This window comes from Etheostoma cragini, chromosome 7 (genome assembly GCF_013103735.1).
Source record: "Etheostoma cragini isolate CJK2018 chromosome 7, CSU_Ecrag_1.0, whole genome shotgun sequence".
NCBI classification, from domain to species: Eukaryota; Metazoa; Chordata; class Actinopteri; order Perciformes; family Percidae; genus Etheostoma; species Etheostoma cragini.
Genome location: NC_048413.1, coordinates 24,902,879 through 24,916,679, shown reverse-complemented (window position 1 = coordinate 24,916,679; position 13,801 = coordinate 24,902,879). Strand labels below are relative to the sequence as shown.

Below are 13,801 nucleotides of genomic sequence, written 5' to 3'. Positions count from 1 at the left end.
TTTGGAAAATGGCTGCAATGAAACAAAGAGTGAAAAATTTAAAGGGGTCTGAATACTTTCCGTACCCACTGTATGTACGCAGGGAGGATTAGAAACACCTGTTGTGTAGACAGTAGATTGAAAGCAAGACCTCTGGGTCCCCACTCATTCCAATTTCCTCATGGCAACAGACACAGACCACAGGTCCAAGAGGCATGTAGGAGGAGTAATTAATGTCAAGACGTCCAGTGGAATGTGTGGCGGCTGCTGCTGGTTGTCATGAAAGTTTATAAGGTTTATTTTAACTCCCACACATACGGTAGCACGGCTCTAGTGCTGTATCAAAGCATAACAGCCTGTTCACTCCATGCTTCGACATTTATACCAAGTCTGTAAAAACAAGCTTTTCAATTAGATATGTCATGTCAAGGCTCTATCTGGAGCCATTGTTAACTAGTCATTCATTCGATTTCAAGATGTTATACTTCCAAACGTTGCTGGTCTTAGTTGACTCCTGCATGACCTGCATTGGTTACTTTCCAGATTTAGCGTGTAGCTGGGGTCTCTTATCAGGTCGTGTTAGCAGAGCCAGTTAACCTGCAGGGTAGCCTTGAGATAATCCCCCTCCCACTGAATGGTGTCTCAACACTGAATTGGTTTTGATCAAGTGGTAACTAGGTAACAATAGCATTCAAATATGGAATTTATTATTTTCTGTGGCTCATATTGGTTTTTGTTTCTAGGAGATTGAACGGTTAACAAAACATCAATTTCTTTAAAAATGTATAGACATATTTTTTTACCATACAAATGTTCCTTCACATTTTCAACCATCTGCATTATCTCTGAGCTGAAGCCTAAATTTTATGGATGGAGTCCAATAGAAGTAATTATCTTTAGGGTCCCATGGCATGATAATTTCACTTTCAGTTTTTTTTTAACATAAATGAGTTCCCCAAGCCTGACTATGGTCCCCCAGTGGCTGGAAATAGCGATAGGTGTAAACCGAGCCCTGGGTATCCTACTCTGGCTTTGAGAAAATCCAAGCTCAGATGGGCCAATCTAGAATCGTATCCCTAATGAGGTCATAAGGGGCAAGGTTACCTCCCCTTTCTCTCCTTTGCCCGCCCAGAGAATTTGGCCCACCCATGAAAGAGAGACATCATGGCTTTCATGGTAAAGGTCTCTGTAAAAGCATCCAAAGAGCACCATGTCATGGGACCTTTAAAGTGTAGTTTCATTTTTTTAACCTGCACCGTTTGGTGCTTTTGATTCTCGGCATGTGGCTGTTTCAACAGCCAGAAGACAAATAATTTCAAAAGAAGCAAGAAAACAAACAAACAGTGGTTATACTATTTAAATACCGGGTTTGTTCAGGACACCCCCCCTGTCTGTCGCTAGCAATGATGACGCACTAAATAGTGACGATTATCTAATACTCATCAGTTGTGCAGGTTTTCACGTCACCTTTTGGTATAACCTCAGTGGGCTCGTAACCTCGACTGAGGTAGTACTAAAAAAAAGTACCTGTTAGCAGGTATCAGGGACTTTTTTTGTAATGGAAAACCAGAAAAGGTAAAAAAGTAGAGTTGAGGTGAGTTGATACCATGCAGTGGCAAAACACCATAAGGGACTGATGAAATCAGTCCAGTATGGTAGTACTGGTCCGTCTCGGTTCGTCTTTCCACTAACAATCACTAATCGGGTTTGGTTGAAATAAAGTCTTAATTTATCCATTTACCTGTAAAAATGATGCTGGTTATATACACGCTAAAATGACTGTTTATTTAAATAGAGTCTGGTGGGTTTGGCGATTGTGATTTCGGGGCTCTTTCAAAATCATCTTTTTGAAAGAATTTATTTGAGACATGTCCTTGGTATTCTTTTGTACAGAATCCCCGTCTCTTTCTGCATTTGCCTCTTTATCCCTTTCTTTATGCCCGTGCTATCTTTGTGGAACAAAGCACAATGAATAACTGATTCAGGTTACTGTATCAGAATGAAGTTGATTCAATCATAAGACAAACTGACAAATTCAGCTCCTGAGTTTTCTGCAGTTTCTCTTCCCATCCTGGAGTCTGTTCTCCTCAGGAAGTGATAAGAACTTTTGATGTTTGATGGTTCTTTTAAGTCAGAGAGAACTGATTTCAAGAATAGTTTTTGCCAATACAAGCTTGTGAATAAGTACTCTATTAGGGCATGATGCCACTCTGCACTGCTGTTTCCTGTTCATTGTAATCCATTTCCTGTTTCCCTCCCTCCAGTCCTGGCTGCTGCCCTTGGCCAGGAGCCTGACCAAAGCCACGGCTGTGCCCATGGCAGCTGTTACCCAGCAACGGGGAACTTGCTGGTGGGACGAGAGAAGAACCTGAAGGCCTCATCCACATGTGGGATGAGGAAAAAAGAGCCCTATTGTATTGTCAGTCATCTTCAGGTGAGTGCAATGATACTAAGTATGTATAACATCCTATGTGGGGTTCTCATTGATCTTTTTACCGTATAACCCTGACCTTTTCTTGTCCTGTTGCAGGATGAGAAGAAGTGCTTCGACTGTGACTCTAGACGGCCATATGACCCGGTGTACAACACCATCAATCACCGGATAGAGAACGTTATCACCACCTTCAAACCTCACCGCAAGAAGTCCTGGTGGCAGTCCGAGAATGGTAAGGAGACTTTGTGGTCACTTTTCTTCTGCATTGAAAAAAACAAATTATTAAAATGAAATAAAAAAATAATAATTATTGACTTCTAAAATCCATCTGATTGTCATTAGCTTAGCTCTCTCACACTCAGGTTTACTTGGTATGACCAACAAAACACACACACACACACACTGAGTAGCCACAGAAGACACAGATGGGCTTAATAACAGAGTAGGTCCTGCTCTGGCATCTCATCCGAGGGAGGAAAGAGTGATGACAGGAAAAGGAGAAAGCTCTAAAAAAGTAAAAGCTCTGATGGCAAGATACAAGTGAAAGTTGGGGGATAATTTAAGACTTAGCAAGAGACGGTAGTCAGGACAGGGAGAGGAAAATAATGTATTTTCGCTCAAAATGACAATGAAGTTACTGTAAACCTCTGAGTTGGACACATGGCTCAGTTCAGCTGTTTGGGAGCCATGTTGCTATGATGGAGTGCTGTTGATGACCCATAATAGAACAGAAAGAAACAGAAGAAGAAGGGGGACAGGAAGAAGAGTGGCTATTTTTACTTATGGTTGCCGCTGCTTTTCCATGGCATCTTTGTTGCATTTCCATGGGGGTGGTGGCACAGTAGGCTTATTTGATGTGTATTACAGAGGTTTGATTGTGTGCACTTATTAATTGGAATTACAACTTCATGGGATTGCATGCATACAGGCAGGCATTATGAAGCCCTGTAACTGAGTGTCCTTTTACTAACATGCTTTTAGGTGAGTACTATGTGCCACGCACATTCAGACTGTCATAACCTGCGAGTTATAAATGTTACAAAGGTAATTCCCCAGGATGCATTGATGTGTGTAGGCATATGCTTTTTTGCATCTGAGTAGGCATCAAAACAGTCTACTTTAGTCCTTTTAACTTTTGCATGTGTATATGAAAGAGCTGTGTTGTGGTTTGTCTTCAAATCACCAGTTTAAAAGTTATGTTGAGTGCTAAATTGCAAAATATGAACTTCATGTGGTGCCACTTTTAATGTATCAGTATGCAGGAATGGGAAAGACCTCTTGGCTTTGTGCTGTATACATGTAACATAAAACACAGAGAACAAGAGTGAAAGTGGTCCTTCAGTATATTTGGTGCTCTGCAACTCAGGAAGTGTGTGGGCTTTTCTGACAGGCTCTCCTGCCAAGAGTGAATGCCTTTTCCTGTCAGGCTGCCATTCCTCAAACCAAAAGCATGGTTGCTACTTCACTTACTGCCGCTAGCCATTATTCTCTGTCATTCATTTGTCACAAATTGATGATATAGATAGAAAACAAGTGCAGGCAGGTTTTAAATGTTGAATGAATGTATGAAATTGTTGGCTTTATGTTAAAACACAACATCTGTCTCTCTGTCTGTCACTTTGTCTCCCAGGAAAGTCAGATGTCTTTATCCAGCTGGATCTGGAAGCTGAGTTTCATTACACTCACCTGATTATGACTTTTAAGGTAGGATAAAAGCTCTTGTCAACAATGTATTGAGCTGTATCACCAAGTAGCTGAAAACACATACATACAACTCTATGTGGACTTATTCTGTGGACTATTCAAGCTAAAACACTGCAGAATGTTTATTAAGACATTTGTCTCTTGCAGACCTTTCGTCCGGCGGCCATGCTGATTGAACGGTCGGCAGATTTTGGTCGTACTTGGAAGGTCTACCGCTACTTTTCCCACGACTGCGCTACTACCTTTCCCGGAGTCTCCCAGGGTCCTTTGCGTAACATTAATGATGTCATCTGTGAGTCACGCTACTCTGACATTGAGCCGTCAACAGAGGGAGAGGTGAGCATTTGATTAAGGAAGAGGAAAGGTCAAATACATTGTTTAAAGGTCCCATGTTGTGCTCATTATAAGATTCATACTTGTATTTTGGGTTTCTACTAGAACATTCATACATGCTTTAATGTTCAAAAAACACTTCTCATACTGTCTGTCTGAATATACCTATATTCGCCCACTATCTGAAACGCTCCATTTTAGCGCCTGTGTCTTTTTTCCCAAAAATGTTTGGTCTGCTCTGATTGGTCAGCACTTCTCTGAGTCTCTGCACCATCATTGCAGCTGGGGATGACTGTAACGGCACTGTAGCAGCACGTTCTACCTTTATGACATTGACATTTTATTAGTATTTACATAGCACCTCAACCTGCTTTCTAATTTTAAAAAAAAGAACACTGAAACTTATTCTGTATTAGTGAATGGAAATGCATTTTAGGTTATTGATTAATTTCAGAATAAAGTTTTTTTTGTGTAAAATGTCATTCTTAGTCCCCAATGTTTGGGATCTGAAGTTTCTGATGGCCACCCAAATGACTTGGCCTGAAGGAATATTTCCACATTTTGAGAAATACGCTTATTTGCTTTCTTGCCATGATAAAAAAAAGATCAATAGACATTAGGATGCATTTTTTTAATAGTCAAGCTACTCCTTTAAAAACTTGACTGAAAGGACAACATACAAACAGAGAGGACGAAGAAGCTCTTAAATACCCCAGCACAAATCTGTAGTCCACAAACTGAACAATGCTAAGGCATGCAGACCACAAAGTGCAAAGTCTGATTCACACTCATGCTGCATACCTCACTCCTTATTTTATTGTTATTTCAAGTCTCAGATAGTACAAATATGTAATGTGTGTGCTTAATATGTGTGTCTTGGCCTAGGTCATCTACAGAGTGTTGGATCCCGCCATCAGTATCGAGGATCCATACAGCCCGAGCATCCAGAGTAGGTAACGCTCATATTTTTAACAGCAGGTTGATGTTGCATAACATCACAGGGTAACATCTTTTTTTTAATCCAGTGTTGTAGTCTAGACCACCTAAACCGAGACCAAGTCATCCCCAAGAACAGAGTTTATCGAGACCAAGTCAAGACCAAAGCCAGATTATTGTTAGACAGCCAGAGCTTCTTCTCCTGTCTCCCTCATTCGTTTTCTTTGGAGAGATTGTAGACGGGGCAGGGACAGGGGGGTTGACGGTGACAAATTACTAATTAGATGTGAGCCAAGTTAATGGTTGCATTTGCAAGTTTTAACACAGAGGCCTAAATTAGACAATGCACCGGCAATTTAATGAAATCCCTGCAGTTGAGGTCTTGACCAGTCTTGAAATAAAATCCTGTGTCCTCTTCATCTGACAATAAGTGTGTCATCTCGGTGTGTGTAAATGTTGCTTTGCAGGCAGAGGGCTCTTTGATGTAAGAGGCTATAAAAGCTCTACAACCAGCTGAAGTACAGCGCAAAATAAGCTCTGGTGGAAAAAAACATATACATTTAATAATAATAGAAAGTGCTGTCATTTTCCTTGCGAGTCACATTTGTCACCATAAATCAAACTGTGGCCAACACAATTAGCTCTTGTTATCCAGCTGTGACACTTTACGGACTGTAACAGCCCTTCTCTCTGGGGTGTGAAACATGCCCTGCTGTATGGAGAGATGTGAAAAGCAGCTGTTTCTCCCCACACAGCCTCACTGTCCTAGCCTTTGTGTTTAGACTGGCAGGACATGAGAGCTTTTCCCAGAAACCCAAACTTGTTTTCCAATGTAGCAGCAGAGTTGTCTTGTTCTGTTTTTAAATATCTCCCTGACCCCCTCACAGCTGAGCAAGAAATATTTCCTGTCTGCTGTTGTCAAAACAATAAATCAACATCCAAAGTCATTATTTCTTTCTGCATCATTTGAGTGAGAAATGGGGACCTTTTTCCCTGAGTTTAGACTTTTAGGCAAACCTTCCCCTCTGTAAATAGTCTGCCTCTTTGATTACCGGACCTTATCCCAAATCTCAGCCCTGACTCTAACCCCAACCATCTATGGACTAAAGCATTTGATAGCCTTTTGGGGGTAATTCACAGCCTCTTCTGTGTTACTACAGACTGGGAAGAATTGAGGTGCTACATTCTTTCTAACTTATTACGAGCATTCCCTATACTTAGTATTTTAAATTAAAACCAGTAACTAATCCGGTGATTGTAGTCTGTACATCAATGGGTACACTGCAAACAGGAACTGCTATTGGCTGCTGGGACCAGTTAAATGAACGGAGAACCAGACAGTCTTAGGCTAGTGGAGCTGGAGGGATTAGCTCTTGTCAGTCAGAGAGGGATTCTATTACTGCAGATAAAGTCAGCTGGTAGGGTCAGTGTATGGACAAAAATAAAGCCCCATCTTCCACTCCACCGTGATTTAAAATGACAGGAAACTCAGGAAGCCTAGGCATATTTTCTTTGCTGTTGGCATGGAAACGTAGGACCTTGGGAGTGAGTGCCAGTCATTGTTTATGACAAAGAAGGGAAAGGTGTGTGTGTGATGTGAAAATGTGTGTAAAGTGTGTTGGTATGCTTGTGTGTTTATGTACATCTGTGTGTGTGTGTGTGTGTGTGTGTGTGTGTGTGTGTGTGTGTGTGTGTGTGTGTGTGTGTGTGTGTGTGTGTGTGTGTGTGTGTGTGTGTGTGTGTGTGTGTGTGTGTGTGTGTGTGTGTGTGTGTGTGTTGATGACTACAGGTGAACAGCTGGACTGTAAAAGCGGAGGATGTTCTGACCACAGCTCTTCCGGCAGATTGACAGACATTCTCTCTGGAAAAGAGTTATCTCTCTTTCTAGTACAAACCCCCTCCAAATAGTTTAGGAGGATAAAGAGGCAGGATGTGGGTAGAACCATTTCAACACTCAGTACTACAGTTCCCTATTAACTCTCCAGTCATTTGTCAATGTTGTGATGTTTCAGCTGTTTTGGTTTGCAATATGTACTAGTCATGCTAGTTGCATTTCTCTAGGGATATTAGTGTCCATTGGTCGGTCAGTCCACTACTTTGGTCCACACTATCATAACGACCGTAAAATGGATTGCCATGGAATTGTCTACAGGTATCGATGGTGCCAGGAGGGTAACTCCATACTTTTGGTGATCCCCTTTTTTTCATCTAGCACCTTCAGCATTTCAATATCTGACATTTTCCAGTAATTGCAAAACTAATAGGCCTAACGTTGCCATCACCCATGCTGAATCTCATTTATGGATGCATGTGTAATCCTCAAAGATATGTTGTGGGTAAAAAAAACTAAAACAGCATTACTTTTATATAAAGATAATTAATATATTTAAATGTAGACAGGACACATGCACCTAGTATATTACATTAGAGGTATGAAATGGTGAAATGGATGCATGATGAAAATAATTTTATACCTCATCATTCAATGTAACCTCAAGTTGCCTAAAACTCAGAGAACTAACTAAACCTCAGACCATCCTAGATCATTAACTGTTCACCCATAATGCTTTGACCGACACTCAGTTCTGTCAGGCTCCACCGGCCTTGACCTCCTCTTGCTGTTGCAAAGGGGCTTTTGTTAAATGAATGTGTGTTTGTGTGTGTATATGTTTTTTTTAACTGCATACTTTACCTAAATAACTCATATCACACCATCCACCATAAGACTCTGTGGGGCCAGAATAGCTCAGTTGGTAGAGTGGCTGCACATATAAAGAGGTTTTCTCCTTGACGCAGTGGCTGTGGGTTAGACTCCGACTTGCTCTTTTCCCCTCTCTCCCCCCTTTCATGTCTTCATCTGTCCTGTGAAAATAAAGGCCTAAAAATTCCCCCCAAAATTATCTTTTATAAGACTTCCAGCATTCATAAAACAGAGAACATAACTAAAACTCAAGTGTCCAGAAAAAAGCTTTTCTCCTACTTACTCTCGTCTTGTCCTTTATCCTAACAGACCAGCTAAAGATCACTAACTTGAGAGTGAACTTTACCAAGCTTCACACACTGGGAGACAACTTGCTGGACCCAAGAGCTGAAATCAAAGAAAAGTATTACTACGCCATATATGAGCTTGTTGTTCGTGGAAATTGCTTTTGCTATGGCCACGCCTCAGAGTGCGCCCCCATCAATGGCATCAGGGATGATATAGAAGGAATGGTGAGTGAGTCTTCAGTTACAGTACATGCTTCTAATTAGCTCCTGTTTGCTCCTGTATTTATCTCACAATTTCAAAGCGTTTGTTTCTTCATCCCATACAGATTAATTTAAATCCCCCTCTTATCTCCTTTTAAGGTTCACGGCAGGTGTGTGTGCAACCATAATACCAAGGGTTTGAACTGCGAGCAATGTGATGACTTCCACAACGACCTTCCCTGGAGACCAGCTGAAGGGCGCAACACCAACGCTTGCAGGAGTGAGTTAAGGGGAAGAAGCAACGGGGGCATTAAGTGCAGTGCAAATACATCGCAGATCTATTTGACATTCAATTTTTTTAAATTTGTTTGAAATGGATGTCTTTTTTTTCTAGAGTGTAACTGCAATGGCCACTCAACCATGTGCCACTTCGACATGGCGGTGTATTTGGCAATGGGAAACGTCAGCGGAGGAGTGTGTGACGACTGTCAGCACAACACCATGGGACGCAACTGTGAGATGTGCAAACCTTTCTACTACAAAGACCCAGTTAAGGATATCAGGGACCCACAGGTCTGCAAAGGTGAGTTGGTATTTGTGCACTTTGGTTTTCTACTATACGGTAGTATTACCTGTAGATGGCATGCCATCAGATTGTAAAGATTCATATGTGAACATGTCATCCAAGTTTGGTTGTAATAGAATGTTTTGAGAGTAAGAATTATTAAAGTAGAATAGAAGTATTCTGTCAGGTAGAGCCCGACCGATAAAGGAATTTTAAGGCAGAAGCCATTACCGATAATATTTGGTTATTTAAGAGCCACCTCTGGTGGACAAACTATGCAACGCCAATACTCATGTACAGTAATATGGTGCCAGTCCGTTTTTATTTATCAAAATAATGTATTTATCATTATGGATGATTCCGATAAATGAATAGATAAAATATTTAAAATGGCAGATTTTTTTGAATCAGCCATTATAAACATTGATACCGATATATTGGGAAATACCTAATATTGGCATTTCTATAATAATAAATAGTAATATCTGCCCGCCAATATATTGGTTGGGCTGTAATATGTGGCCATGGCCAACACAAATAACTGCCCATGACACAAAGAGAGGCTGTTGTTCATCACATAAACATCAAATTGCAACACCAATTCAAATCATACACAGCCGGAGTGCAGATAATGTTAACCATATTTAAGTTTCTCATGCATCAAAACTGACCTGGCACCTGACTGTGCCATAGCTTGTGACTGCGACCCAGATGGTTCTCAGAACGGAGGCATGTGCGACAGCCACACCGACCTATCCCTCGGCATGTTGGGAGGTCAGTGCCGTTGCAAGGCCAATGTCGAGGGGCCTCGCTGCGACAAGTGTAAGACTGGCTTCTTTGGCCTAAGCGCTGACAACCCTCAGGGCTGCCAACGTGAGTACAATCTCTGTTTTCATTCACACAAACATAGAAATGTTTTAATGTACCGGAATTGTATCATCATTTTACATTGTATCATTGTAAAAAATGTATCATCCTCAGTTAGAATTGTGCCTTGTCCTGCTAGACTTTGTAAAAAATGTATCTCACAACTTGGGTCACATAGAAATTAGGCTTGCTTTTCCAGGCCTTCCTTCACAGTGCTGGAGGAGGGTCTGGCTGGTCCACAAAGCATTACTGTATGGAAGAAAAAAATGCTCCGGTTTATTGGCATTTCTTTAAACCAATGACAATTGTCATGGGCTCAAAGCACCGGGCACAGCCATGGTGCAGCCTCGGGAAGAACATTCAAAGGCTGTTTTAGTTGTGCAACAACTACATAGAAATTGATTTGGAATTGCAATTGAACAGTAGTTGCAGTTGTAACTTTAAAATCCTGCCTTTTAATGTGCTGCAGTAACCAATCATCTATCTGTGAAAACCTCATCAATTTTGCCCGCTATCCACCAGCTTGCCAGTGTGACCACAGGGGAACAGTGTCAGGTAGCTCACAGTGTGACCCAGTCAGTGGAGACTGCTTCTGCAAACGTCTTGTCACTGGACGCAGCTGTGACCAGTGTTTGGTAAGGCAGTGCCAACAAACTTGTCTCTTTGTCCTGACTTTTGTTTTCTGGCTATAGTAAAAAATATCAATATGTGTCATTTTCTTTCTCATCCAGTCTAGTTACTGTCAATAAGTCAAATTAGTGGTAATGTGACAGACAAAAAAACTTTTTTTACTGACCTTACCCCTGGATAACAGTGTTTTATTTGTTGGCTCTTAACATCATACAATTAAATGCCAATGTAAGTGTTGAATGACATTCCCTTACAGTTCACTCCATGATCCATTTTACCTTTTATAATTCCTTTTCCTTTTCAACTTCTATATAAGTGCTGCTGATATTCTTCGCTCTCTGTTACTTTCTCATATTGTCCTTTGACTCTCTTCTGCCCAGAAGCCCAAGATTTTAGGTAGTGATCAGCTTCCTGTCATAATTCAACCTCTTGTCCTAAACCGACTTAGCTAGGAATAGTATGGGCAGGAATCCTGCCTGGGCCTTGTGACTAAATTTAGCCCAGGGATTTGAGACTTGTCCGTTTGGTGTGGGTTACAGACGGCCTAAAATGGTCAGGGCCTAAAACAGGTTGGAAAGTGGATCATGTCTTCTTCTATGTGAAGCTTCACTTAAGTAGCAATGATGTAATGTCAACATCGGCCAGCATTTTAAAGTCCTCCAGAAAAGATCTTACCTTCACTGAGTTAAAAGTGGATTCAAAATAGGAAATACAATTAAAGTCTAAATGAAGTTGCTGACTTCAAAAAATCCAGTACCAATTCACATTGGTAAGTCAGCTTTTCTTTTGAAAGACAAAATTGGTATGTATGACTCACTTATGATAATCAAACTGCAGAGGAAGTTCCCTTCTCACTCTGGAATAGCACGGAAAGTGATGCATTGTGTATGTGTGGAGCCAGCTGTTCAACTGTCTGTCTTTTGAGTGGTTGCTCTGTTTCTGTCTGTCAATCACCCTGTCCTGTGTTTCTAGCCAGAACACTGGGCTCTGAGCCACGACTTAAACGGCTGCCGAGGCTGCGAGTGTGATATTGGAGGAGCCCTGGACAACCAGTGAGTGACGCTGTAGCTTTAATTCTAAATCACAGGTCACTCATGAAGTTTGAGACTGTTACAAATTAGTCACCATAGCATGGAGGCTACTTTCAGATCCACTCAGAAATGAACTACTATCTCCAAAATAGCAGCTTCAGCTTTGTGTAATCCCATTAATTGGCCTCCACCTTTACCATGGGAGCAACGGTCAAGTTAATTAATTATTGGATTCCTTTTCTGTGCCACTAGAGCAAACACTAATTCAGTACCCCAATGATAATGGAAACTTTGTAAACGATTTTATGTTATCAGCCACACTACATGGCAGTGCAGATGTGTGCTTCAACCATATGGTCCAGAATGAAATAGCTCTAAGATCTATTGATAATTTTTTTATTCACATTCATGGTCCTAAGTGGATGAAATCTACTGACTTTGTTGTGAATATCACTACCGCCACCATGAGCTTGACACGCGATTCCCACTATTGGATGGATTCCCATGACATTTGGTACATCTTTTAACTTTTTCACTAGTGCCATCACCAGCCCATCATTTTAATGTTTCCAATTATTTGGTTTTTGATCAAATACCAACAAAAATAATTACATTTCATCAGCCTCAGCTGTACTTTTAAGAACATTTACGTTTAGTGCTAATTAGCTGAAGTTATGTTAAGATGTTGGACTAAGATGGTCAACATGGTAAAGATTATAGTTACCTGCAAACCATGATAAATGGTTATCATTGCCATAGAGTGTGTGTTTTTTTGTTTTTTTTAAATGTTTATTGATCCCCAATGGGGAAATTACAATTTACACTCTGTGTCCACACTTTGTTAGTAATCACACACAGTCCTGAACTACACACACACACATGCTCAGGATCTATACATGCACTAATGGAGAGATGTCAGAGTGACTGGGCTGCCAGCTGAAACAGCGCCCTGAGCGGTTGGGGAGGTACAGTGCCTTGCTCAAGAGCACCTGGCAATGCCCAGGAGGTGAAGTGGCATCTCTCCAGCCACTATGGATTGAGCTACTGCCACCCCAGAATGACATATTTATACCATAAATATTTATACATACCATCATCCTGGTTACGTCCAACAAAAAGCAAATTGGATCATTCAATTGTATTATTGCAGAAACTAGGCTCTGTGCAAAACAAAAGTTTATTACACTTATACATGTTGTTTAGCAAGATACTCTTCACAAGTGCACACCACTTTTATGATTTATGATGTCAACCTTTAGCAGTGAAATCACAAAGCTATTTGTGTCTTCTCTGTAGCTGCTCCATGGAGAGTGGTCAGTGTCGCTGTCGCAGTCACATGACAGGACGCCAGTGTACGCAGGTCGAGTCTAGGTATTTCTTCATGGCTCTGGATCACTTCCTGTATGAGGCTGAGTTGGCCAAAATGGGGCAGGTGAGCCCACCCATATTCTTCATCAGCTCACATTTGGATTGGTGTAAATGTATGGCTTCAGTATATTTAAATATATATGTGACTGCGTCTGTATATTCTCAGGGCTGTACAGTGGAGACCAGAGAGCACCAGCCGGGTCGCCCCGCCACATGGACGGGTGTTGGGTTCGCTCTGGTACCTGAGGGTGGAACTCTGGAGTTCCTAATCAGTAACATCCCCTACTCCATGGAATATGATCTGCTCATCCGCTATGAGTCACAGGTCTGTGCGTTTCACATTAACATTTCTGCTCAGCTCAAATTAAAGCTTTTAAAGGAGTAGTTAAACATTTTGTGAAATATGCTTAATCTCTCTCTCTCTCTGAGATTTAGATTGATACCACTCTCAAATCTTCTAGAAAGTCACTACACCCCACCAGGAAATAGTCCTGCACAATATCCTTTGTAAAACCCTCAACATTTTACACTAAGATGCGCGTAGCTATTACATGACACAATATAACGTGTAAATAAGTGATTTAGAGGTGCTTGTTGGCAGATTTAGTTATTTTGGAGAGAGCCTGTCTGGCTGTTTCTAGTCTTTATGCTAAGCTAAGCTAACAGTCTCCGGGCTCAATCTTCATATTTGATATACAGTGGGTACGGAAAGTATTCAGACCCCTTTAAATTTTTCACTCTTTGTTTCATTGCAGCCTTTTTCCA

The 13,801-nt window shown here is 41.1% G+C and overlaps 1 protein-coding gene across 2 annotated transcripts in view; it reads left to right on the top strand.

Moving 5' to 3' along the window:
* The window catches only part of lamb2 (laminin, beta 2 (laminin S)), a 44,458-nt gene that overhangs the window by 13,166 nt on the left and 17,491 nt on the right, over positions 1-13,801 (top strand). For both annotated transcript variants that reach the window (XM_034875688.1, XM_034875687.1), the window contains exons 3-15: positions 2,244-2,413; positions 2,510-2,645; positions 4,044-4,117; positions 4,265-4,453; positions 5,336-5,399; positions 8,397-8,599; positions 8,735-8,855; positions 8,970-9,158; positions 9,834-10,013; positions 10,530-10,642; positions 11,610-11,689; positions 12,965-13,100; positions 13,203-13,361. In XM_034875688.1, the coding sequence (XP_034731579.1) occupies positions 2,244-2,413; positions 2,510-2,645; positions 4,044-4,117; positions 4,265-4,453; positions 5,336-5,399; positions 8,397-8,599; positions 8,735-8,855; positions 8,970-9,158; positions 9,834-10,013; positions 10,530-10,642; positions 11,610-11,689; positions 12,965-13,100; positions 13,203-13,361 (1,814 nt within the window). The remainder of the gene's footprint in view (positions 1-2,243; positions 2,414-2,509; positions 2,646-4,043; positions 4,118-4,264; positions 4,454-5,335; positions 5,400-8,396; positions 8,600-8,734; positions 8,856-8,969; positions 9,159-9,833; positions 10,014-10,529; positions 10,643-11,609; positions 11,690-12,964; positions 13,101-13,202; positions 13,362-13,801) is intronic.